The following is a 23,387-nucleotide window of genomic DNA, read 5'->3' as shown; positions in this document are numbered from 1 at the left end:
ACGCAATTCTGACTTTATATCTCGCAATTGCGACTTTATTTCTCAGAATTGCGACTTTATATCACGCAATTGCGACTTTATTTCCCAGAATTGCGACTTTATAACACGCAATTCTGACTTTATATCTCGCAATTGCGACTTTATTTCTCAGAATTGCGACTTTATATCACGCAATTGCGACTTTATTTCCGAGAATTGCGACTTTATAACACGCAATTCTGACTTTATATCTCACAATTGCGACTTTATTTCTCAGAATTGCGACTTTATATCACGCAATTGCGACTTTATTTCCCAGAATTTCGACTTTATAACACGCAATTCTGACTTTATATCTCGCAATTGCGACTTTATTTCTCAGAATTGCGACTTTATTTCTCACAATTATGACTTCATATCTCGCAATTGTGAGAAAAAAAGTCACAATTCTGACTTGATATATCGCAATTGTGAGAAAAAAAGTCAGAATTGTGAGATAAAAAGTCGCAATTATTATTATTTATTTATTATTCATTGGCGGAAACAAGCTTCCATACATTTCAACCACTAGCTGTCAATATTACATAGTGCACAAGACTGAAATGAGTTTTTCTCTATGCACTTGCTAACCCTAACTATATATTTTCTCAACAGGAGAACGCCATGGAATGTGGATCAGCGAATTCTTTGAGTTTTCCAATGGTGGCTATTTTATTCCCAGTTTTGTCATTCCTGGTCAGTAGGTGACCTCTGACCCCTGCCTTGACCCATTAGGCTTACTATACACTCCAATCAGAGAGCCTTGCTTCCGCCAAACATGAAGTCTCAGTCCACAGAGACAAAATCATCTTTGTGATGTCTGGATTACTGAAGATAGATGATATTTATTACCGTCAAAGACAGTGTTAGAATGTGCTGAGTGTTTTATTCTTACATGTGGATCAGTGAACATACCTGGATATGAGTGGCCGTCACAGCTAACCGCAGTCCATGTAGCTGTTCTTCAAGGTTCTTTCACACACCTCAACTTTAGGCTTAATCTGTACCGTTAAGCACAGACAAAACTGAGCAGAAATGTTATTTATAGAATTATTATGTGCCTGCTTCTCAGATTGATTCGGCATTTCATTTGAAGTCTTAAGATGCATGACGTAAAAAAATAGGAATATTTCACAGTGCTGTTTGTAAGAATAGCATACACTGTCATCAAAAGATGAGATGTGGATTCTTCACAAACTTTATAAGTTTTGCCTGCCTAAAAAAAGTACTTGGAAAATAACTTTTAATTGCCTAATCCCTTTACATCAAAGGAAAGCCATGTTATGTAAATAAAAACATATTTTCCATCATTTATTTCAATTCTCTGAATGCACTATTTGTAATCTTTAGGTTATAATAAGAGATCTCTCATTTCTCTTAGAGGACCAGCAACTTGAATTTTAGCAGTAGTCATGAAAGCAATAAAATCTGACAACATTGATATCATAGCTTTTTCAGAAAACTTACATTTATGGTAAAAGGCGGCAGCATGGTTGCCAGAAATTCACTGTAAATAATATTGGGAGAGTGTTTGTGGTGTTTACAGTATGGCATATTGGTGTCTGTATTTTGTAAAATGTATAACCGTATATTCGATTAATGATATAATGGTATACCAATTGACTTGAATTCCAAAATCTGATTTTATTTTGTAATGATAAATGTGATAGTCAGGTGGTAAATCAGAAAGTCACATGATGAATCAGAGTGGCCTGTACATACAATTCAGCCAAAATTCATGTTTAAACGGTGCACAGGGTCATACACACACACAAATACACTAATACAATGCAATAAACTACCTAAACTTAAAATGTAACACAAAACATATGTAACACACAACATAATGTACATTATTCAAACCAAACATAACAAGAAACAAATCTATATAAAATATAATCATAAGTGATGTCACACAGGGACTTCAGGTAATGTCCTTTTACTGTTTTTCACCATGAATATATACACAATGCATGATAATTATGTGACAATTCATTGTTTCAACTAAAATCTACCAAAATCCATAAATATGACAATATTTTACAGTTAAAAGGGTCAAGATGACATGAGAAATAAATGTTCCTTGATCTTTTGACATAAACGTTCTTTGCGTCATGAAAACATCCTGCAAGTTTCATAGCTTAAAACAAAGCTGCAGTTAATACTCTTTTCTATAGAATGACTTTAGCTAAACATAACGGTGACAGTTTACTGACAAGCCTTAAACGAGCCGCCCATTAAAAACGGATCATTTCAGACAGAGGGATGGTTAAAAATAAATTGTATTAATATCATAATATATTTCATATTTTAAGTTCAATGTTATAAGTGGTTCCACACCAAACACTGAATAATGAAAATAAACACTTATTTTTCTGCAAGTAAAGATACTTAATAATGGATATACTGTACAAAATGAAACAACAGAGACTCATCAGTGATTCACCAAACTGTAGACTTGATCATTGGCGTTTGAATGAACTGGTTTGTCAGGGATCGTGCTGTACAGGTGGTAAACATTCTTAAGGAATAAAACAGAAAGATAGAAAAGACAATAAATATCTTGGCATTCAGTTCATGATGGACATCTCTGTTGTTTGTGTGGGTTTGGTGTGTGACAGTGTGTTTACACATACCTCATTTTCCTCTGTATTTCCCTCTTTCTGTTGAGTATTGACCAAAACACCTGTAATGCAATGCAGAAGCGTCATATCACTTTAAAGAACATGCTGACCTTCATGACCTTTGTCATAAAGCTTTAATGTATTTTAAGCTTTGACACTTTGCATATGCAGAAGTATCATCTCTTCTCAGACTCAATGTGTGCATCAGTGTTTTGATGAATTTAATATTTGTCCCACTTCCTCTGTATGAGCTCATCGTGATTGAGTGGGCCAAGTTTCAAAATGCTTATATGTGAGCATCAAAAATGCTGGTTTTGGGCTAGTGAGGAAGTTTTGAGTTGTGTAACCAGTGTTTTTTCATAGTAGGTTTAGTACTAGTAGGTTTGATGGCTTCTCCTAAAGCTTCATACATGGTGTGTGATGATATATCGCGATTTGACGTCAGTGACACCAAACACAATCAATGCATGTCTTGATACCAAACATGATGCACCATGATGGAATGAATCCATTTACAAAATAGCTGTGAGAGCTACACAAGTGCTGCAGGGGTGATGTATTGTTGTCGGCCAAAACCTGGAAATAAGTTACCACCTGAAATCAATGGTGGACCGCACCGTCCCTATTCTCAAGGGATGTGGGACAAGCATTTGGGTGGAATGCTGTCGACTCTTCTAAGAAGCTGGATGCGCTTGGTATGATACATTCACGAGAGACTAAATGCGTGTTTTTGAGATGCGGACGCAGTTATTGGTTCCACCCAGGCTTGACTCTATCTTGAGGAATGAGAGTTGAGCGCCTGCACTCCTTGGTTCGGGTCCTGTACGGAGGAGTCCTTTTTTGGCTTCTCTTGTTGGCTTAAATATTGCTACTGATTCAATGTGTTGTTTCTAGTTCTGAGGATGTGAGGAATTAGGGGCAGAAAGAGTGTTGTAGGCTCTGATCCTGCCATTTAGATTGTTATGATACCGAAGGGCAAGGAGTGCTTTGTGCCCTTTCTAAAAGGGTTACGCACTACAGACTTTATTACGGACTCAAGATGCTAACGACAGACGTTTCCCGTACGGGCTGAAAAAAACCTCCTGAATGGCAGGACCTCTTCCCCACTCCCCCCTCTGAGGAGGGCTGGTTGGTCGGCAGGCAGTGGTGCCAAGTTGTCAGGCTGTCTGTGAGCCTCATTGGCTGCTGCTTTTAAAAAGGAGCGTTGTTAGGCCTCCTCTCGTTATAAAGAGTCATTCTTCTGAGGCCTCCGCTCCCTAGAGCTCCGTCTGAATATCGAATCGGAGTTGTTAGGCTTTGCAGGCTTCCATGGTAGGCTGTTCTGAGCTCAGACGGGATAAGTTGCTAGGCTCTCTGTGAGCCTCCTCGGCTACTGCACTTAGTCAGAGCATTGCTAGGCCACCTTTCGCTATGGAGAGTAACGTTAGTTCTGTTAGAGGCCTCCGCTCCCCTGAGCTCTGCCTAATATTGTGTCAAGCTGCTGGCCTATGTAGCCTCTTTGACAGGCATAGGACGCAGAGCTGAGGCCTCCAACCCATGAGCTCAGCCAGGGACTAAGTTGCTAGGCTCTCTGTGAGCGTCCCTGACTACTGAGCTTGAACCGGTGTGTTGTTAGGCCTCCTCACACTATTGAGAGTCGCTTTTTAGAGGCCTCTGCTCCTCAGAGCTCCGCCTGGATGGCAATATCAAGTAGCTAGGCTCTCTGTGAGCCTCCTTGGTAAGCCGTAGTTAGGTCTGCAGTCAAAAGTAGTCAGAAGTCAGATTGGATCTGAAACATTCAGAACATTTATTTAGTTCCGTCAAGTTCATTGTCGTGTTTAGACACATGCTTCAGACACCAGTCATGCCGGAGGCATTCCCCATAGCGCCCTGTAGGGGACGCAGCGCCTCATTCCCTATTCTCGTGGAACCATGATTACATGCGTAACCTGAGCTGTTTTTGGTTAAATGCCTGAAATAAGGTCTTTGGTTAATGCAAGCTCAAGATCTTTTCACATTTTATTTATATGACATAATATATCAGTAAACCCCCTTATGATTTTTGAAACTATTAAAGTTTTTCTTGTCTTGAAAAAGGCAGTTTTAATAACGTTGTCTGAATGCGAAAACCGCAATGGAAAAACTTTTCTGTTTTTAGTACATAGTTGTCGTGTAAACGTACCCACAAACTGTAAAGGAAAATGTTTTTTAAATAAGGACTGAAAGCGTTTTAGAAGCTCGACAGCCCTTTTAAAAGTGCTGATTTTATTGTATAGACAGTGTAAACATTCTGCAAAAATAGTTTTGAACAGCAAGAAAGTGAGTAAATGATTTTAATTTTGCCATGACCTGATGTTCCTATAAGAGAAGACGTGTCTATTAATGCTGATAAAGACTTAGTAGAAATGGCACTAGTTTCCGAGAAGCTGTGGTCACTATATGGTGTTTTTAACTTAGCAGGTTAATTTTTCTTTCTTGGTGACATCTGTTACTAAGCTTCATGTTATCTGAGATCATTTACTGAGAACGATGTTCTCTCACCTACAGAGATGGGCTGAGATGTGTCTGGCACAGAAGTGATCAGAGAATATGTCTCTGCAGGTCCAGAACAACTCTAAAAAACAATGAATAATTAAGGGCATGTCCCTTTCAGCCATCCTTACTCATCATGGTATTATAAATATTTATTACCTTGTGATTTTAATGATTGTAAATGCACAGATACTCACCATATCAGTTCCTTGATTGGGTACATCTGATCTTCTTGATCTCATTTTATTGCTAAGAATCAAATATGGATCTTTATGGCATCTTTTCATTCATATATCAGATAAAGTGCTAAACATTTACATTCATAGTTCCTAGTAGATTACAAAACATATACAACAAGACGTATCACAGACTACTGAAAAAGATTTCATGCAATGCAGAAATAGTCTGCATTAAATTAAGTCATATCACTTTAAATAACAAATGTTTTAACCTTCATGAACAAGCTCTGTCATAATTCAAACTACTGAATTGAATGCATGAAAAAACTCACTGTTGTCTTCTTTTTTTACCTACAAAACAATGGGCGTTATATGTTCAGTTTTTGCTTGCATGATAAATTCTAAATTGAACAACATAAAACCCAGTACAAACAGAACAAACAAAACAAGTTATCATTACATATATATATATGTAATGATAACTTTACTTACATGCAAACCAGCATGGGTAGATGAGTCCAGAAAAAATGACTCCAACACCAGTGGAAACCAGAACTATAATCCATAAGCCTGTGTCAAAACAAAACCAACACTTTAATAAATATGTATGTGCATTATGGTAAAGTTTAATTTGGTTGTTTTCTGTTGTCAGTCTTCCTGACAATTTAAGTGATACACAAAAGATTGAGAAAATGTATAGATTTGTTTTTTCAAAACAGACTGACAATGTGACAACTCACATGTTTTTGTGTCCATTTGTGAAGCTTTTGGAGTGGATGTTGCTGTTGAAACTGCAGTGAGAACATTATAGGGTGTATTTAAAAGGATTTTTTTTTTTTAAACAAAGACGCTGTAAAACAAAGTAATAGCTGTAACTATGATAATCAAACAATTGGAATGTGGAAGACCAATCCAAAATAAACCAAGAGTTTTTAATGAAATTATGATGCTACAGGAGAGAGTGTTCAGCTCATAAGCAATACAGTCTCATCTTGAGTCATGTGACTTTCCATTTGCTAAGTACTATGTAACTATGACATTCTTCTGTTAACAGGGAGAGTAGAGGTTGCCATGGAAACTGAAGAAAAAACAATGCCACAAAATGTAGATGCATTATTGAACTTTAATGTCTGGGGGAAATGCAATTCATAAACAGTTAAACATTGAGAAAAGCAGCGTAATCAAAGTAAAGTTGAGAGTCCGAAACTTTCGTATTAGTTTTTTCGTATTTGTCATTAGGTGGCTGTGAATTGTTAAAACACCTCTCAAAATATTTGCTATACGGATGCGAAAAACGCAGAAAATATATCCCGATTTGAATTTTTTTATTGTGTGTATACACATAACAATTCATGGTTCCCAGAACGTTCTCGGAACGTTAGTTTTTGGTTGCGGGAACGTTCCCTTAAGGTTAGGGTTTGGTTAGGTTTTGGTTCCCATGGAAAGTTTTCTTAACGTTCAGGGAACGTTAGTTTTTACTTACATTGCAACCTTTAGGGAACGTTCCCCTAACGTTCTTTTAACGTTGCAACCTTTAGGCAACGTTCCCCTAACGTTCTCTTAACGTTGCAACCTTAAGGTAACATTCCCCTAACGTTCTCTTAGCGTTGCAATCTTTAGGTAACATTCCCCTAACGTTCTCCTAACGTTCTCTTAAAATCGTGAAAATCGTTCTATTGATAGATTCTTGTTTTAAGTATTTTCACCTAATGCAGTTAAAAAAACGAAATCAAGCACAAAAGTATTATTTTTAGCTAAATTGATATCAGCCTAAAAATAAATATTATCTTGCTATGCTGTTTATCTTACCTCGATTTCATAAGACCAATCATTTTTGAGTGAATCGAAATCAAGTGACTGTAAACCTTTTATATGCTACGTCAAAAACTTAAATGGAGCTGGTTTAAATAAACATTTCAAAACCACACTCAGAACAACAACCAAAAACAACCGAACAGGAACGTTGTGTGGAGGTACAGTGCAACCACAGGAGAACGTTTTAGTTGGTTGGTTCCCTTAACGTTTAGGGAACGTTATAACCCTGAGGGAATGTTCCCTAAACGTTAGTTTTTGGTTTGGTTCGAACTAACCTTTAGAGAACCATAAACTAACGTTCCCTAAACGTTCTGTGTTAGTGGGGTAAACGTGATTGAGGTCGCAATATGAGGTCGTATTTATTTTTTAACGTGCGAAAATGTAATGTGCAAGGACCTTTAGAGCTGAGCCTTGGTTGAGTAAATGGATCCCACATATATATATTTTTAATCTGACTTATGAATCCAACATATAGTGATTTTACAAGTGAGGAAGAGTGGATGAACTTACACATGGTTTTCTTTTTTGTGCTGGTTGGCAGGTCTACAAATATAAAAATCACTTTTGAGAAGGGAATCATTTTCACTTTTAATTCAGAATAACCAGAAAAAGTGTTATCAGTAGCCTACCTTATCAGCTGCAAATATACCAATTATCACATCATTCAAGGTGCAATAAGAATAATTTATTTTCATTTTACAAACTCAATTACTCACAGGTTTTCATGGTTGTTGTCACATGTGCAGTGGTTGCTGACGTTGAAACTGTAAAGACAGCAAACGTCAAGACAGTATTTGTTGTTTATGGTACAGAGCCACAAAAATAACTTTTTTCTTACTATGTAATATGTACAGGTTTATATCCAATGAGGACATTACTGAACCAAATGAGATGAGTTGATTAATTGTATATAAACTGGCAATATTATCGCTTTCAATAATCCTGCTGTACAGAGAAACATTTCAAGAGTGAATAACCCATATCATAGATTCATAAAGATGAATAATGAGCTTAAGTAAGGAAGGAATAATTGACGAGGGGCCGTTGAATTAGAAAATAACTTGGTGGCAATGCGGCCAGTGTGTTGATTTTATCAGTAAAATAGTTTAACAACTTAAAAGCAACATGACATTTCTCACTGGTGAGGTGATAACGGCACTGTTCTTGAAGCAGATAAACTTACAGTTTAGCTATTAGTAGAGACACTGCTGATGAACACTGTCATGAGACGAACAGACTCAGGTAAGTCTCTCTCTCTCTCTCTCTCTCTCTCTCTCTCTCTCTGTGTAACTGCATTAGTCTGCTATCAATGGCCTGAATTACTAGATCTAAAATTATGTTTTGGAATTTGCAATAGAGGCATGGGATTAGATGCGTAAGAAATTGGTCCTACACACAAGAGCGTTTTAAGGACAAAAAACCTAACAAATGTCTTGAAATACATCATTTGAACAATGTTTTGAGCTGTGGTGGTAACCATATAGTATAAGCAGAATAACTGACTCCGGGCCGTTGAGTTACTGAAAAACAATGCACACCCGAGGTGTAACCTTGCATTATTTTTCTAATACTTCAACGGCCCGTCATTAATTATTCCTTACTTAATACTTTCATGTTGCTCATCTGGAATCTTTACCTGTGCAGAGTTGAGCCTCGGTTGAGCAAATGGATCCCAGTTACATTTTTTAAATCCAACATATTAATTCTCCACAGTAATTTTTACCATTTAGGAAGAGTGGATGAACTTACACATGGATTCCTCTGATGCGCTGGATGGCAGGTTTGACTTAGAAAGGAGATCTAATAATATAAAAATCAATTATTGCAAGGTGAATCAGTTTTAATCCAGAATAACAAGAAAAAGTGATGTCAGTAACTTACCAGCTGTACTGTACGTTTCAGAAGTGGACATTAAAGGTAAAGCTGTTAAAAAAAACACATTGTAAAATTTGCAGTGATGTATAATAAAATGTTCAACCGCAACAGATAATAATGAGCCTGACAGAACAATTGCATTCAAAGTGGAATAAGAATTATGTCTTTTTGATTTTACAAACTCAATTACTCACAGGTTTTCATGGCTGTTGTAGCATGTGCAGCTGGTGTTGAAACTGTAAAGACAGTTTAACAGTATTACAGGGAGAAATTGCAATATTTAACTTTAAAGCAAATGTAAAGACAGTCTTTGTTGTTAAGGGGTACAGAGCCTTCAAATACAACTTTATTATGCCATATGATGTAATTCTGCAAGTTTGACAAAATACAAAAATCTGACAAAAAAAAAACATAATTCATCCAGTATCAATGTCATATGATGACCTTAACCAGATCAGAGCATATTTCTGAAAGATACTTCAACTGAAATACTTCTGACTTCAACACAAGTGTATTAATTTGTGTATTAGAAAGAGTTCAAGAAGTGCTGCAGAACAGGAATGACCCAATAAGAACTTGCAAAGAAACTTTTAAAATATTAAATTATTTGCTTGCCGTTTCTCCTCTCACCATCATATTAGATGTGCAGAAACAAGCTTCTTTCTATAGATGTGTCAGACGTTGTCTAGCTCTCTGACATGATCAGCTGAAGCGACTCTTCTTTCCTGCCTAAATATATCAGATAGTTCACTTGCTGAAGTCACACTGGTTAAGCGTTTGTCTGAGAAGAACCTACAAGTTATTCAGTGTAAGAAGATTTCACAGATCTCTGTCTGACTCACTATCTTACAGCATCCCACAACTGCTAGAATCAGCTTCAATATGTTGTTTCTGACTTCATAGACCAATACCGATCAATACATTTAGTGTATTTGACCTTTCAGTGTTGTATTATACAGCCTATTGAAAGGGTCGTTATAAATAGTATCCGTCAAGAAGTGCCATAAATGTAATACACCGTCTCATTCAACTTTTATCATAGGTTTTTATTTGTTGTAAATACTGACTTTTTCTTTTATTGATCAAACTTTCATGTTCTAATGACCTACATAAATAACATTGGCTTAATAATTCTACAGTGTCTCTGATTAAAAGTGTTCATATGTTAAAAAATGATTACAGTAAAAAGTCCTCACCTCTGATGGTGTGTGTGTCACTGCGCGATGATCTGATCTCAGGTTCAGTGTTGATGTGATAATCACAGCTCAGATGTCCGCTGTTCACAGATCGTGTGAAGAGTTCACTATGAGTTAAATAAAACACACAATGATTCTCTCCAGACCGACTCTTCTGAGAGACACTTCTGTGCAGAAGAACATCCTCAGTGTAGAGACTACAGGTGAAATCAGCACTGACTGAAAGTGGTATTTCACAGGATATGTTGATCTGGACATCATCATCACTAACACTGATGAAGGGTTTCTGAAGTGAACCTGAAGTGAAATAATCCAGAGTTATTAAAAACATTGTAATAACAGTTTGTAACGCAGAAGAACATCAGTGAAATCTCTCACCTAGAACCGTCACTGTAGCAGCAGGAGAATGAGATGATGGTTTATCAATCCCGTACTCAGTTATTGTGTAGAAGCAGTAAATGTCGACTGATGCAGGAGATTTTACATCTGCCCATTTCAGCACTTCAGCACCAGTGAGATCGAGCTCACATGATGGACTGACTTTTATATTCTTCTGTTCACTGTTTCTGTAGAAATGACACTGTTTCACTGTAACATTTGCTGTCTCACAGATCATCTTCACTGATCTGGACTTTCTTAGGACATCTGGAGATACTTTTACAGCAGGAGCTTCTGAAACAACAAAAATAGATCAATCCCTGCATTACATCTTCTTACTGACTAGTTTTCCATGCATCATTTTCCAATCATGCTCCATGTTTTTGGTGAAACTTTTAAACAAATTTAAATTTATAAATGCCCTTGCAGCAGCCAACTACACAATTAATGGAAAATGTAGGCCAGCCCATGAAGGTATTTGTTTACTAATTTAGAGTCATACACTCAATAACTAGCCTGACGTCGTCATACTCAGATTCTAGTCAGAATGTGAACTTCTTGACCTAAAAATGTTGTGGGCGGGGCTAGGTTCGGCTGGCGTCCAGGCTAGTCAATAATTGTATCCCTCAAAACTCATCTTAGATAATCAAAATGACATCATTTCTTCAGCCCTTAAAATGTAACTTTACACCCTTGCTTAATTTAATTTACGCATAACCATAAATATGCAAATTAGCCCCGCCTCCACTCAATCACACCAGCTCAGGCTACCTGATCCACTCTGTCAACTTAAACGCGAATAACCAATTTAGCAGACTTTAAGTATATCAATTTAGTATACCAAAAGTTGAATTGCAGGGTATGCAGCGTAGTATATTAAGTACATGCATAAATGTATTTGTACTTGGCATAAAATAAATGTATTTCAAATACATTTTAATATATATTTTTTTTCACTAGGGATGATTAGCCTTTGGCTTCACTACATTATTTAACAGCTAATAATGTGATGCTAATGTTACACAAACCATGTTCCTGTTCACCATCTCAGAGTCAGACAGCTGCCTTCTAACCATCAGTGTCATTAGAAACGCTTTGAACAACTCAGAACATCAGTGGAGAAAGAGTTCATCATAACATACATCATATTCATAATTCACCCACTATATTGCTACATGTACACTCTTTTTCCTGTCCCTTCTTAAAGGTGATTTTGTGCTCACTGTGTTAAAATGCCAGCTGAGCATGATAGAAAAGACAGGTAAAGCCCAACACTGCACGTTGACAGGATTCATTACGTTTGTGACGGTAGGAAACGGGTGGTTTCTAACTGTGTTTTTGAGACTGTCTGAAACACTGCAGTTTTAAGGAGAAAATACTCAGCAATGATGTTGACTGATGAATTTGCACATGGTTTGGCTTTAAGTATATTAAAAACACCACATAGACATGAACAACATTAAAAACTTGATTTTCATTAAAGGGAGTCCATTTTAATTTCTTTTAATGTTTGGCAAAAAAACAAAAGAAAAAGGAAAAGAAAGTCTCTTTTTCATGCACTTCAAAAAAGCATTCCTCTGATTCTGATAGCTTTTATCAGCATATATACAGTAGCTCCAAGAATAACTTTTATATGTGCAGATGTAAATGAATTCTCTTGTACACCAAATAAGGTGTTTACGTGACTCATAATTCTAAATAATGGATTAAATAGGTTATTGCAATCATTTTCATGAATTTTAATGGCATAGCTAAAGTAAAACTGCTTTAAGGTTGTAGGTTCATGTGTCTGCTGTGCTCTACTAAAACACAAACGTACTGATGATCACACATGCTTAAATTCTGTATTTTAGACAAATGTTTTTCCACTACAAATGTGGACATTCAGTGTTAAATTAACATTAAATGTCAAAGATCACTTACTGTAAGACTGAACCTCCATAAGAAGCTGAAAAGCAATGAAGATGAACAACTCCATTACAGCGAGAGTGAGAAATGAGACCAGTCTCACACAATAGTTGAATTAGGAAGTAACACATTAGACCACAGGAAACCATATAATGCAGTCAGTTCTGTAGGGCTCGCGCTCGATCGGCCCAAAACCGGCATCCGACCAGCGCGGAAGGTCTTTACGTGTTACTGTCCAAAGTATTTTTTGATTAAATGCAATACATTTGAATATGTATTCTCTCGTTATTTCATCTTACTCCATAAATGAAAAGATTTTAATGATATCTGTGCATCATTAAATGTTTGACTATTCCTTTTAACTCTTTAATGAAAGTAATGTTAAAGTCGGTTAGAATAATCAAATGTAACAATTTATTATGTCAGGTAAATGTATCATGCCAATTTCATAATCAATTCAAAGATAATCGATACAAAACATCAAATGCTCTGGAATAAAGAGAAGAGATGCGAACCCAACATTAAAATACATGATGCTGAATTCTTTGAGGTCCTTCAACATCATGGGCTCATCTGAGTAACAGAAGGCCCCGAACCCCTTGCTACATTCCATTATATAGACAGACCTCTTTCACTTGGATACATGGAAATTTACATTCAGAGGTTACACCTTTGGGTAGGAGACCATTTGTCTAGGGACCACCTTCCTTTGTGTGTCAGTTATCCCTAAACTCTTAAAAACCTTATCACCTTTTGTTTTACTTATTTGGAAATGAGATATTTGTACCAGTCGCAATGAGACATTTCAAATGATACTAAATATGTATAATACTCAATGTTAATCATTCACATTAAACCATATATTCTTGGGTGAGTTTTTGGTGATCTTCGCATGGGGGAGAAGAAGAGGGGGATGAGAGAAAGAGATGTAGATTAGGATGACTCGGAGGTGAGACTTTCGTCTCGATAGTGCACGAGGGGGAGTTCAAATGTTAATTTCCAGAGAGGTCCTTTGTCCTCTCAGGGTCTGGTCGCTCTTCAACCAGACTGTCCATCATCTCCTAATTTCTCTATTCTTACAGTTTTTCCTCCTTGACTCCGTGGGTCAAATTCAAATGAGTCCCTATGGAGTCACTGATAAACGTTTGTTGTAATCCTTGAGATGTAACCCAAAAATTGTCTTTTCAATGTAAGCATCTGTAGAAGCTTGCAGAGGGCTGTGTTCACCTGCAGAACACCTGGTCTCACCAGGTGTATGTTGCTTGAGTCCAGCAGGTGGATGAATGCGTTCAGGTTTTCTTCCTGTGATCCTGTGATGTGAGCAAAGTTTGTAGAGTCAATCTGGACCTTTGTGACTTGTTCAGTTGACGTGTCATTCCTTCATGGAGAAACTTCTGCTTCTCTGGCACCTTCCCCATGATGATAATCTGACCCTTCTTGACCAGTCCTGTCTCCTCCAGCGGTGCAGTGGTCTGGCTCTGGGCAGACCTCAGTGGATGAAGGGGTTCTTCTTGGTTCCACACTGCTTTGTGTGAGACACCTGAAAAGCATCTTAAATGTCCACTTCACGATTGAGCACTTATGAACTTAAAGTCGTAGGGAAATGCATAGGACCATATAATGCAACAAAATAAAATCATGTCATGTTCAATATAAAATATCATGTTCATGTCAGCGAGTGCGAATGGTACATCTGGTCTTAAGTGTTTCTCAAGGTCAGGTAGGGTGGTCCCATTTTAAATATCCAATTCTTCACTACCACTGTGATGTTAAATGGTAATGGAGTTTAAATATTCTTGGTCTGAATTATTCAAAGGAAATGCAGCAAGAGGTCGGTGTAACCTAAATAATAAAATCAATGGTACGCATCAATAAATCTTGTAATAACGGTAATAATAATAATATTCAATCACAATTAGGAAGAAATGCATGTATATAATAATCACTTTGTTTGTTCATGAATCTTCCAATGCAAGCCACCTATGCAGATCTAAGAAGTGACTTGGAACATGTTTAGGCATACAAGAATGGAGATTGTTCATTCACTTCAACAGTTGTGTGTGTGTGTGTGTGTGTGTGTGTGTGTGTGTGTGTGTGTGTGTGTGTGTGTGTGTGTGTGTGTATGTGTGTGTGTGTGTGTGTGTGTGTGTGTGTGTGTGTGTGTGTGTGTGAGTGAGTTAGAGTGTGTGTTTTGTGCTGGCTAAGTCACAGTTGATGACAGGGTTAAATTGTACATTTTGTAATTGATTGAAGCGCTCACACTTCAGATCTGTCCGTTTTTTATGATGTTTCTGTTGTTAGTGGTATGTTGAGAAATCAGGGGCCCTCTGATTTTCCAACCACTCTAATAACAGTCAGAAAGTTTTAACATTTTGAAATTTAATAGCAGGTCTGTCTCTGCTTTATAATTTGATTTGTGACTGTAGCCATTCATATGTATTGTGGATAGTGTTGTGGGTCTCTGTTAGACGTGATCATGGGATCGGCTGTACCATCCTATGTATGAAGCTATCTGGATCTGTTAGTGTGAAGATGGACACTAGATCTTTAGTGAAGTGACACTTTTGGACTCTATGTCATCTTTATCTTCTTATGATGTGTAGTGTTCAGCCTGGATAGATTTGATCTATTCCAGGTGATGATGCTGTGAGGGTGTAGTGATGGAGGTGTGTGTTCAGTGTTCATGTCTAGGAGATGGGTGGAATATAATCTATAACAATTGTGTTGCAAATCTAGTTCCAGTTTTATACTGGGAGGCCATATTTATGCAGTGATGTACTATTGTGAGATGTGAACGGCCTCTTGAAGTGTCTTTTCACCCATCTCCCGAGTCTCAGGTTATGTTCTAACAATTCCGCTGTCCTGGCTTTGATCCGGGTGGGGTCCAGCCCGTCATGGCATCCGAGATATTAATTCGTGGGAACGTCATATTAAGTCGTGGGGACGTGATAATAAATCAGGGCCACCGATCATTTTGTTGAGGTAACGACATCATTACGTCGTGGCCACGCGATGTAAAGTCGTGGCCTCGAGATCATACGTTGAGGGAATGATATATTTTTCTCGTGGCCATGACTTCATATTTTGAGAGAACGACATATTTCTTGTGGCCACGTAGTTATGTAGTTCTCCTAGTTATGTTGAGGGAACCACACCGGTCAATACTGTAACCATATACAGCAGTCGGAGATGGAGATGACAGATGAAATAACATTTTACTTTCAATTAGGAATGTCATATAAATACATAGTGCGCTCTCTGGCATTAAGAAATGCGTACGTTATAAGTGAAAGACACCTGAAGCGCATTCTTAAGTTGAATGGGCTTTTTCGTCTGTAATTTTGCTGGCTTGAATGAAATACTCGGGTTACGAATAAAGTCCCGTTTAAGGCAATAAACAAAAACAAATAAGTTAACAAATAGTAAAGTAATTATGCCCGGGATAAAAGGAGAGCCTGTATCGCGTGTGAAGATTCAGTTCCCACATGTTATAAATCTCGTAGCCACGAGTAAAGGATGTCGTTCCCTCAACATAAGATCTCATACCCACAAGATATTATGACGTTCCCCCGAGTTTATATGTTGTGGCCACGACAAAACTAAGTGAACCGAACATGTCCCCTCCCGGTCACCGTAGTTGACTGACTCTTTGTCTCTTGTTTTATTTCTTCATCATATGATTTTACTAGGGCACGAGCAACCTCTAAATCACTGGTCTCAAACTCCAGGAGGGCCACAGCTCTACACAGTTTTGTTCCAGCCCTAATTAAACACACCTGATCCAGCTAATCAAGGTCTTCAGGATTACTAGAAGCTTCTAAGCAGGTGTTGGTTGGAGTTTGACAGCAGTGCTCTAAATCCTGTTCTATCTGCAGTCGTTCCAATTCAAACCTTTGAGTTTATAGCTCTTTTCTGAGTTGCTCTTCTAGAGTTCTTATTTTTTTCCCCTTTTTCTTGTCTTTCCATTTGCATCATCTTGTATTCAGCCTCTTTTGCAGCATCTGCTTATAGAAGAGAAGAAGATCCAGAATGGCTGCTGAGCGTAACTATGAGCTAAAAGCCCTTTCCTGTTCTGCATCAAACTCGCCATCTACTGCTGACAACCTTTTCAGCACAACTTTGAAGATGTCATTGGTCACAGCTTCACATGCATCAATTTTACGTCTTAAACCAGCAGTGAGTGTGATATGTTCCTTTATTTCTATATATTAGCTCCACAGATTCTGCCTTGGCTTGCTGATCAGTTTATTAATTGAATAGCTATACAGTAGCCAAAATATTGTATAATTATTTCTGTACATGTAATTTTCACCAGTAGAGGTCGCCACTGAATCAGCAAAGAGAGTTCAACAATGTCCATTTAGTTTGGAAATATCACTTTAATTATAGCAGGCTACTGGTATCAATATTACAGCATAACATATCATTGTAAAACATATCAGAAATGCTCTACTTAACGTCTTTTTTTTTTTTTTTTTTGTCTCTTATGCTCACCAAGGCTACATTTATTTGATTAAAAATACAATAACAACAGCAAACCGGTAATATGAAATATTACAATTTAATATAACTGTTTTCTAATTTAATATCTTTTAAAATGTAATTTATTCCTGTGATCAAAGCTGAATTTTCATCTTTGTGAAGTCTGGATTACGGAAGATAGATGATATTTATTACCGTCAAAGACAGTGTTAGAATGTGTTGAGTGTTTTATCCTTAAAGGGATACTTCACCTCTGGAAAGATGAATATGTATTTAAATTGGGTCATTTATGTAGTAGAAATGTGAAATTATTTTTGAATTTGGAGCTTTCTAGAATGAGAAAAGCTAGAAAATGTATTTTTGGCTCATGTGGATGAAAGACAACAACTGCACCCAGAATGCACTTGCTTCGCTGCCCTAGAAGGCCACTCCCAAGCCACGCCTACCGGTTAAAGAGAAGTTAAACAACAAAGCTAAGCTACTAGTGAGTCTCCGTGACGAGTCTGCCCGGGTTTTTGTGATCGCTCAAAATGTCCGGGATTAATTTTGGCTTTTGCGTTCTACAGTCACCATTCATCATGTTTACTGTGGCGAGCAGGACGAGGCTGAGGGCCGCGGGAGAACAACGCGAGGCCGGTGGCGTGATTACTGATGAGCTGTGAGACGCACCGGTCTCGTATCTCTCACGGAGGAGCAGGAATTTTCTTAGCAGTGGTAAAAACGCACATCAACCGATCACCTGTTTAGCGTTCATGTAAACACTACATTCAGATTCACCAATCGGAATGAATTCAGTTAGATTGAAACAAAAGGTGTGCATATAAACAATGAATGGCGACCGCAGAAAGCAAAAGCTGAATTCCGGACATTTTGGACGATCTCGATGGCCGGACATGTCCGGGAAAAAGAGGATGTATGGTAACCCCTACTACTCAGCTTTCTCCACAGAATAAGAACCCGTTAGCTTAGCTTCCAAATAAAAGATGGCTGACACTGTTAGTACATTCTGCAGACATCCCAAGTCTCCCGGAATTTACGGGAGTCTCCCGCATGTTGATCGCGGCTCCCTGATGCCCGCAAATTAGTTAAAATCTCCCAGAATCTAGAGCGAGCGAGCGAGCAAGAGAGAGGGAGCGAGAGACCTTGCGTGTGTGTGCTAGTGTGCGTGTGTTCCTCACGAAGCGCATGTAAGAACCCAACCAATCAATTGTCAGTGAGGGCGGGCTTTTATCTATACTCTCGAACCGAATTAATCAGAACCAGACCCCCCCCCCCCCCCCCCCTGTTCACTGTGGATCAGTGAACATACCTGGATATGAGTGGCCGTCACACCTAACCGCAGTCCATGTAGCTGTTCTTCAAGGTTCTATCACACACCTCAACTTTAGGCTTAATCTGTACCGTTAAGCACAGACAAAACTGAGCAGAAATGTTATTTATAGAATTATTATGTGCCTGCTTCTCAGATTGATTCGGCATTTCATTTGAAGTCTTAAGATGCATGACGTAAAAAAAATAGGAATATTTTACAGTGTTGTTTGTAAGAATAGCATACACTGTCATCAAAGGATGAGATGTGGATTCTTCACAAACTTTATAAGTTTTGCCTGCCTAAAAAAAGTACTTGGAAAATAACTTTTAATTGCCTAATCCCTTTACATCAAAGGAAAGCCATGTTATGTAAATAAAAACATATTTTCCATCAGTTTTCTATCATTTATTTAAATGATCTGAATGCACTATTTGTAATTTCTGGGTTATAAATAGGCAGCGATCTCTCATTTCTCTTAGAGGACCAGCAACTTGAATTTCACCACCACTCAAAACCAACTGTTATTGTGTGCAGATCTCAGAGCCTAGGCTGCCTACAGAGACGCGTTTTTTTTTTTGACGGCATACTTATGGGGCGGGCAGCTAGCGGATCGTTAGGAAAGATTCGATGAATGTGATCATTTAGGTTTGGGCCTGAAATCGCTGATACAACCTTTAACTGTATATTCAATATTGTATAATGTTAGTATACCAATTGACTTGAATAACCAAAATCTGATTTTATTTTGTAATGATAAATGTAGGCTACTGATAACCACTATGATAGTACAGATGGTAAAACAGAAAGTCACATGATGAATCAGAGTGGCCTGTCCATAAAATGTAGCCAAAACTCATTTAAACGGTGCACAGGGTCATACACACAAAGACACTAAAACAATGCAATAAACATTAACTAAATAACTTAAAATGTAACACAAAACATCTTAAATGTACATTATTCAAAGCAAAAATAAGCAAATATAAAATATAGTCCAGGCCTGACATGACAAGATTACATCAAATTTGATCTTTTGACATATCTTTGGTCTTTGTGTCATGAAAACATCCTGCAAGTTTCATAGCCTAAAACGTACTCAGTATAAACAAAGCATTTATTTAATCAAGCTCCAAAAACTTTTAATTAGGATATTGTGGGATGTGGCATAACATGGCCGAATATATTTGCATATGGCTGCAAAACATCATCGGACCATAGGCCCCGCCCACTGGTGCTTACTTTCTAGTTGATTGACACCTGTTTTTACCAGACACAAACGTCGCGTCGTGTCAAAAGCAAATAGAAGCCATTTCTAATAACTCACAAGATGTACTCATGGACGAGTAAAAGAACATTGCTTAGACTGTTTAAACAGCGTTTGAGTTTCACTAAACAATTTCTTCTGTATATGGTTTTATATGGATAATGTTTTCAAAGCAATAGCGAATGGGCTGACGTTAGCTAAAGGTGATAGTTTACTGACAAGCCTTAAAGGGATACTCCACTTTTTTTGGAAATAGGCTCATTTTATAACTCCCCCAGAGTTAAACAGTTGAGTTTTACCGTTTTCTAATCCATTCAGCCGAGTTTCTGATATTTAGAAGAATGTCAGTAACCAGACAGTTTCTGGTCTCATTGACTTCCATAGTATATATTTTTTCCTACTATGGAAGTCAATGAGACCAGAAACTGTCTGGTTACTGATATTCTTCCAAATATCAGAAACTCGGCTGAATGGATTCGAAAACGGTAAAACTCAACTGTTTAACTCTGGGGGAGTTGTAAAATGAGCCTATTTCCAAAAAAAGTGGAGTATCCCTTTAAAAGCTTTATTATTTCAGACAGAGGAATGGTTCAAAATAAATTGTATTAATAGGCTATGTTTAATATTTTAAGATCAATATTAGAAGTGGTTCCACACTAAACACTGAATAACGAAAGTGAGCACCATTTTTTTCTGCAAGTAAAGATAATCTACTTTATAATGGATATATACTGTACATAATGAAACAACTGAGACTCATCAGTCATTCACCAAACTGTAGACTTGATCTCCTGTGTTTGAATGAACTGGTTTGTCAGGGATTGTGCAGTACAGGTGGTAAACATTCTTAAGGAATAAAACAGAAAGATAGAAAAGAAACACATGATAAATGTCTTGGCATTCAGTTCATGATGGACATCTCTGTTGTTTGTGTGGGTTTGGTGTGTGACAGTGTGTTTGCATATACCTCATTTTCCTCTGTATTTCCCTCTTTCTGTTGAGTATTGACCAAAACACCTGTAATGCAATGCAGAAGCGTCATATCACTTTAAAGAACATGCTGACCTTCATGAACAAGCTCTTTGTCATAAAGCTTTAATGTATTTTAAGCTTTGACACTTTGCACAGCAGAATCATCTCTTCTCAGACTCATTGTGTGCATCAGTGTTTTGATGAATTTAATATTTGTCCCACTTCCTCTGTATGAGCTCATCGTGATTGAGTGGGCCAAGTTTCTCAATGCTTATATGTGAGCATAAAAAATGCTGTTTTTGGACTAGTGAGGACATTTTGAGTTGTGAAACCAGTGTGTTTTCCTAGTATGTTTAGTATTTGTAGTAGGTTTGATTCCTCATGATATGACCACTTTAATGAAAGAAACATTTTATTACCTGAGGGCTGGTAAATTGAATTCTCAGACATAATGAAAGAGTCAGTTGCTGTGGGATCTGGTGTGCTGTCCTGATGGGACTCTGGGTGTTCGAGGCCTTTGAAAGAACAGCATGATGAAGAGGGTCAAACAGAGTCAATAAAAAACCATCCAAAACAAGAGGACAAATGTCAAATGGCTTCTCCTAAAGCTTCAAACGTGGTGTGTGAAGATACATCCTGCTTTGATGTCAGTGACGCCAAACACAATCAGTGCATTGATACCAAACATGATGCACCATAATTGAATGAATGCATTTACAAAATAGATGTGAGAGCTACACAAGTGGTGCAGGGGTGATGTATTTTTAAATGAAAATCAATGGGTTTTTTAATGGATTTTCAGTTAAATCCCTGAAATAAGGTCTTTGGTTAACACAAGCCCAAGATTTTTTCACACTTTATTTATATGACATGATATATATAGTAAACCCCCTTTAGGATTTTTGAAAATTGTAAAGCTTTTTTCTTGTCTTAAAAAATAAGAGGTTTTTGGGGCACATTAAGGAGCCGTTTACATGCATTTTGGCCATTCATTTTATACATAACATGTTTTGGGGGCCTGAAAACCCAAACTTTTGAAAACGGATTTCAAAGGGCAAGTTTTTGAAAATGTTACCATTACTGTCTATGAGTAAAAATGCAATTTTGTAGCCTATTACGCGTTCAGTCTATAGCATATAGGCGGGCTCATAGTGTTACAAAGTGACATTGCCAATTACTGGCCTGGCAGCATAATACAGCGTTTTTAGTCGTTTTCGCGGATCCGTGTGAACGGGGATCGTTTTGACAATGTTGTCATCTGTACATGAAAAACACAAAGGAAAAACCTTTTTGTTTTTAGCACATTGTTGTATTGTAAATGTATCGTGTGTTTGTCTTATCCTGAATCACTATGGTACACCTATAATAAGTCTTTATATTCTCACTATTTTAGACTGAGGTCTTACCCATGCGTGTCTCATCATAGACATAAACAGAGAGAAGTAGCTCCGGCTACAAGATGCATCTTCTGTTTATTAACCACTAAAGCGACAAAAGTTGCGGACTGCAGCTTTAAGAAAAGATGTGGCTTATAATGCTGAAGACTTGAAAGAGGAAATGGTAGTTTCTGAGAAGCTATGGTCTATATCGTGTTTTTGACTTAGCAGGTTTATTCATCGTTCTTGGTTCACGTTATCTGAAATCATTTACTGAGAACGATGTTCTCTCACCTATAGAGATGGACTGAGATGTGGCTGGTACAGAAGTGATCAGAGAATATGTCTCTGCAGGTCCAGAACTCTAAAAGACATTAAGAGTAATTAAAGTCATGTCCATGTTAAGGTTCAGCCATCCTTACTCATCATGGTATTATTATAAATATTTATCACCTTGTGATTTTAATGATTGTAAATGCACAGATACTCACCAAACCAATTCCTTGATTGGGTACATCTGATCTTCTTGATCTCATTTTATTGCTAAGAATCAAATATGGATCTTTATGGCATCTTTTCATACATGTATCAGATAAGGTGCTAAACATTTACGCTTATAGTTCCTAGATTACAAAAAATATACAAGACATTGTATCACAGACAAAAGATTTTATGCAATGCAGAAGAAGTCTGCATTACATAGTCATATCACTTTAAATAACAAATGTTTTAACCTTCATGAACAAGCTCTGTCATAATTCAAACTACTGAGTTGAATGCATGAAAAAACTCACTGTTGTCTTCTTTTTTTACCTACAAAACAATGGCCATTATTTGTTCAGTTTTAGCTTGCATGATCAATTCTATATTGAACAACATAAAAGCCAATACACCAGAACAAACAAAGAATATATGTAATGATAACTTTACTTACATGCAAACCAGCATGGGTAGATGACTCCAGAAAAAATGACACCAACACCAGTGGAAACCAGAACTATAATCAATAAGCCTGTGACTAAACAAAACCAACACTTTAATAAATATGTATATGCATTATAGTAAAGTTTAATTTGTTTGTTTTTAGTGCTGGGAAACGATTAATCACATTTAATCGCATCCAAAATAAAAGTTTGTGTTTACATAATATATGTGTGTGTATACTGTGTATAATTATTTTATAAATAAAAGCATATGCATGTATATATTTAAGAAATATTTGCATGTACTGTGTGTATATATATATATATATATATATATATATATATATATACTGTATATATATATATACATAATTTCTATTATATATAAATATTTTATATATAACTCATATTCTTAAATATATTCATGCATATGTGTGTATTTATATATACAATATAATTATACACAGTAGTACACTCACACATATATATTATGTAATATATTTTATATATTATTGTGATACACAAAAGATTGAGGAAATGTATAAAGATTTGTT

The 23,387-nt window shown here is 37.0% G+C and overlaps 3 protein-coding genes across 5 annotated transcripts in view; 1 reads left to right on the top strand and 2 right to left on the bottom strand.

Annotated features, from left to right (window-relative positions):
* cacna2d3 (calcium channel, voltage dependent, alpha2/delta subunit 3) overlaps nt 1–1,327 on the top strand; it is a 44,975-nt gene extending 43,648 nt beyond the window's left edge. The window contains exon 38 of the mRNA XM_084395468.1: nt 634–1,327. Within this exon, the coding sequence (XP_084251594.1) occupies nt 634–726 (93 nt within the window). The 3' untranslated portion in view covers nt 727–1,327. The remainder of the gene's footprint in view (nt 1–633) is intronic.
* A 326-nt stretch (nt 1,328–1,653) lies between these two features.
* LOC311281708 (uncharacterized protein) overlaps nt 1,654–23,387 on the bottom strand; it is a 134,678-nt gene continuing 112,944 nt past the window's right edge. The window contains exons 12-21 of one of the 2 annotated variants that reach the window (XM_084394901.1): nt 9,029–9,070; nt 8,897–8,947; nt 7,864–7,911; nt 7,658–7,690; nt 6,073–6,123; nt 5,825–5,902; nt 5,665–5,683; nt 5,351–5,402; nt 5,163–5,235; nt 1,654–2,539 (exon numbers count right to left, since the gene is read on the bottom strand). In XM_084394901.1, coding sequence (XP_084251027.1) covers nt 2,508–2,539; nt 5,163–5,235; nt 5,351–5,402; nt 5,665–5,683; nt 5,825–5,902; nt 6,073–6,123; nt 7,658–7,690; nt 7,864–7,911; nt 8,897–8,947; nt 9,029–9,070 — 479 coding nt within the window. In that variant the 3' untranslated portion in view covers nt 1,654–2,507. Of the gene's footprint in view, nt 2,540–2,881; nt 4,411–5,162; nt 5,236–5,350; nt 5,403–5,664; nt 5,684–5,824; nt 5,903–6,072; nt 6,124–7,657; nt 7,691–7,863; nt 7,912–8,896; nt 8,948–9,028; nt 9,071–23,387 lie in introns of those variants that run through there. The other variant, XM_084394900.1, reaches the window with a different exon arrangement.
* The window catches only part of LOC311281717 (uncharacterized protein), a 28,468-nt gene continuing 25,261 nt past the window's right edge, over nt 20,181–23,387 (bottom strand). Inside the window, exons 1-4 of one of the 2 annotated variants that reach the window (XR_014625841.1) lie at nt 22,205–22,311; nt 20,954–21,049; nt 20,530–20,579; nt 20,336–20,408 (exon numbers count right to left, since the gene is read on the bottom strand). Coding sequence is in view for 1 of the 2 variants with exons in the window: in XM_084394924.1 (XP_084251050.1) it covers nt 20,322–20,408; nt 20,530–20,579 (137 nt within the window). In the remaining variant the exon portion in view is untranslated. Of the gene's footprint in view, nt 20,409–20,529; nt 20,580–20,953; nt 21,050–22,204; nt 22,312–23,387 lie in introns of those variants that run through there. The other variant, XM_084394924.1, reaches the window with a different exon arrangement.

The sequence above is a fragment of the Rutilus rutilus genome (genome assembly GCF_951802725.1).
Source record: "Rutilus rutilus genome assembly, chromosome: 22".
NCBI lineage: Eukaryota > Metazoa > Chordata > Actinopteri > Cypriniformes > Leuciscidae > Rutilus > Rutilus rutilus.
Note: the sequence above shows the minus strand (reverse complement) of the source record. Positions and strands in the feature narration are given on the sequence as shown.